The sequence below is a fragment of the Lipotes vexillifer genome, unplaced genomic scaffold, assembly GCF_000442215.2.
Source record: "Lipotes vexillifer unplaced genomic scaffold, Lipotes_vexillifer_v1.1 scaffold587, whole genome shotgun sequence".
Taxonomy (NCBI): Eukaryota; Metazoa; Chordata; class Mammalia; order Artiodactyla; family Lipotidae; genus Lipotes; species Lipotes vexillifer.
In genome coordinates this window covers 1123723-1126976 of record NW_006790779.1, presented here as the reverse complement: position 1 = coordinate 1126976, position 3254 = coordinate 1123723, and the positions used below count along the sequence as shown (strand labels likewise).

At 51.6% G+C, this 3254-nt stretch overlaps 1 protein-coding gene across 1 annotated transcript in view; it reads left to right on the top strand.

The window, feature by feature from the left end:
- The window catches only part of PCYT1B (phosphate cytidylyltransferase 1B, choline), a 103306-nt gene extending 101363 nt beyond the window's left edge, over nucleotides 1–1943 (top strand). The window contains exon 9 of the mRNA XM_007463972.1: nucleotides 1285–1943. Within this exon, the coding sequence (XP_007464034.1) occupies nucleotides 1285–1497 (213 nt within the window). The 3' untranslated portion in view covers nucleotides 1498–1943. The remainder of the gene's footprint in view (nucleotides 1–1284) is intronic.
- The last annotated feature ends 1311 nt before the right edge of the window (nucleotides 1944–3254 follow it).

Sequence of the window (3254 nt, the reverse complement as noted above, 5' to 3'; positions counted from 1 at the left end):
GCACAGGCTCCGGACGCGCAGGCTCAGCGGCCATGGCTCACGGGCCCAGCCTGCTCCGCGGCATGTGGGATCTTCCCGGACCGGGGCACGAACCCGTGTTCCCTGCATCGGCAGGCGGACTCTCAACCACTGTGCCACTAGGGAAGCCCTCCCCCTTTTTCTCATTTGCCTTGTACCTTATTTCAGTGTATTTTTTTTTTTTAGGTACAGAAGTTTTAAATTTTCTATACAGCCAAACATCAGTCTTTTTTTTTTTAATGGTTTCTTTTTTTGCTTTTATGCTCATACCCAAAGGTATTTCTACATCACCAATCTTACCATACCCTTCTCGATTAAAATCTTCCAGGGGCTCCTCAGGAGAAATCCATCCTCCTCCTGGTGCTCCAGCCTCAACTACTGTCACCCTATAGGCACTTGGGGTCCAGTCAGGCCAAGCAGTTATGCTTAGCCCTGTCTACTTAGCACCTTCTGTTTGGAAAGCCAGTCCTCATGCAGCCCCACGGGCTCACCACCCATCTCCACCCCATCTTCCCGCCTGTCACTGAAGCCCCAGCTTCGATATGACCACCAACTTTATCCTTTTCTTCCCCCCATCCCCCCCCCTCACCCAGGTAACTCCACTCCAGCCCCCAGGGTCTCCTTGCTTGTCCTGGGACGTGCACTGCATGCTCCCTTCTCGGAGTTCTGTCTGGAACGTGCTTCCCCCCGATTGCCATTCACGTGGTCCCCTCCTCACCTCTTTCAGGTCTCTGCTCAGACAGCATCTTCTCAGTGAGGCCTTCCCTGAGCGCCCTACTGACCTTTGCAGCCCACCTGTCTCCCCGGCCCACACCCCAATCTGCTAACTTCTCTCGTTGCAGTTTTCTCTCAGACCATAGGTCCATCTGACACACCTCATGTTTTGTTTATTGTGTGATTCCTCCCTCATATCCATGAGGATAGGGATTTTTGTTTTATTTCCTGCTGCACTTCGAAGTACCGAGGACATTGCCATTTGCCTGGCACATAAGATAGCAGTTCGATTTGGAGATGGAGGAAAAGGTGGTAAGAAGGGATGAGTCCCAAGAACCAGCCGGGAGGATAATCTGATGTGGCAGCACCTTCCTGCCCCAGAATCTCACTCAGCCCCTCCCCAGAGATAGTCTGGGGAACACGGGCTGTCATGCGAGCCTGTGTTTGTGCGTGCAGGTATTTAGAGCAGCAGCTGTCCTTCCTGCCTTGTTTGTTTCCCTACCGCCTCAGAAGGCTCCTTTAACACACGCCTTCTCTCCCTTCTCTCTCTAGAAGCAGATGTTCCAGGAGAGGAGTAGCCGGATGCTGCAGGCCTTGTCCCCGAAGCAGAGCCCTGTGAGCAGCCCCACCAGGAGCCGGTCCCCTTCACGCTCCCCATCGCCCACCTTCTCGTGGCTCCCGAACAAAACCTCACCCCCCTCCTCACCCAAAGCCGCCTCAGCCTCCATCAGCAGCATGAGTGAGGGGGATGAAGATGAGAAGTAAAGGCTGCTGGGAGAAAACCAGAGCCACGCCACACAGGCTGGGGGGAGGGCGGGGGCACGGGGGATGCCTGAGTGGTGTGGGAGCTGCAGCTCAGCCAGGAGACCCTGAGCTCTGCTAAGGGAAGGCCTTGAGACCAGCTCTCCGTCAGTCTCCACTCAGCCTAAGACTTGGACTCTGCATGGAGGTTTCCCGCCAGACAACCTATACCAACCTTCTTAGCATCATCTAGAGAACCAGTCTACTTTAACCTTGCTAAGGAAAGATGCAGAGCACCCCTGGGAGACTTGCACTGAGTGGGGTGCCTTCCGATTTGGTCCTTACACTGGCCCCCACCAAGTACACCACCTGTGGAAGCGGCTGTTCCCTCAATCTAGTAATTCCAGCTTCTAAGGGCCCTGCACGCTGCCTCCTACCACCCAAGCTCTGCCAGAATAAAGCTGTTTCCATAGAGGTGGCAAAGTGCTTCTGAAATAGTCAAGCTACAGACAAAGGCCAACCTTCTCAGTTTAGCCGCGAGACCTGATGTTGCAACACATCAATTCTTTCCAGTTCCAGGAACGTGGCGTCTAGACCAAGCCTTGCTTTAGGCGACATATATCGAAGGTCACCTAGTGTGAACTGCAACTTCTTATTCCAAGGACAGTTCTGTCAAGGAGAACGCCAACCTAAGACGTAATGTCTCCTGGTTGTACTCTTTCATCATTGGTTTGACTTGTTTTCCAGAAACTACCTTAATCTGTGGGAAATACAACGAAACAGATCATATATATATATACACATATATATTATGTATATGTGTATGTATATGTATATGTGTATAAAGGAGCCGCTTTGCTTTGGCTCCAAGTTTAGCAGATGGTAGATGTTTCCTGAAGCTTCTCCTTCAAGGATGCTATTATGGAATGACTTTTCCCATTTCTGACCAGTTAAGAGTTTCATAGACCTCAAGTAACGGTTTGATGTACCAAACCACATAGTATACCAATAGGGGGTGCTACCTGCACGTATCTGTTCTATGTATGCTCCCAATACGCCATCCAGGGTGTGTACCATGTGCAATATGAATCTATGGTGGTGGCATTTTACATTATCCCCCTCTACTGCTCTCACCCTAATACCCTGCTGAAACCTTTGGTCTTAAGAACTACCTGGTTCCCTTGTTTCTTGGCCACTTTGTCAAAAGCTCATCCTGCATTCCTGTAGAAATGTCCCAGCCACGAAATCAGCATGTCGTGCTCACAGCCTCCCGTCATCTTTCTGGGCAGAGGAAGGCTCTGAATAGTTTCGCCGAGCAAGGTGGAAACCTCAGCCTGACCTCAGCATCTGGACGTTCCAGGTAGTCCTGTAATTACCCACATCCCCGGCCCTAGGTTTCATATGGGATGAAGACGCTAAGCATGCCTGCTGAGTTGTCTGAAGTTACTGTCCCCTAAGCACAGGTAGAAATGAGGAGGTAGAGGCAAGATGTAGAACCACACTCTTGGGTAGGAGAGGCATTGCCTGGCTGTCCCAGTAAAGCCAGAGGCCCAATACGGCAACTTGCAGACAGAGCCCGGCATCTCTTGTGACAGAAACTCTCCCTTTCAGAGACCTTGGGAAACAGCCTTCTGGGTGACAAGTGGGGCAACCAGTGAAGGAAGGTGGCATGTCTTTCCCCCTCGTGTTGGGGTTGAAGTACCTCCCTACCCCCCTGGAGATAAGTGGTGTTTGTTGGGAAGCAAAACCGTGAGGCTAAGCTGGCTGGGAACCCCCCTGTT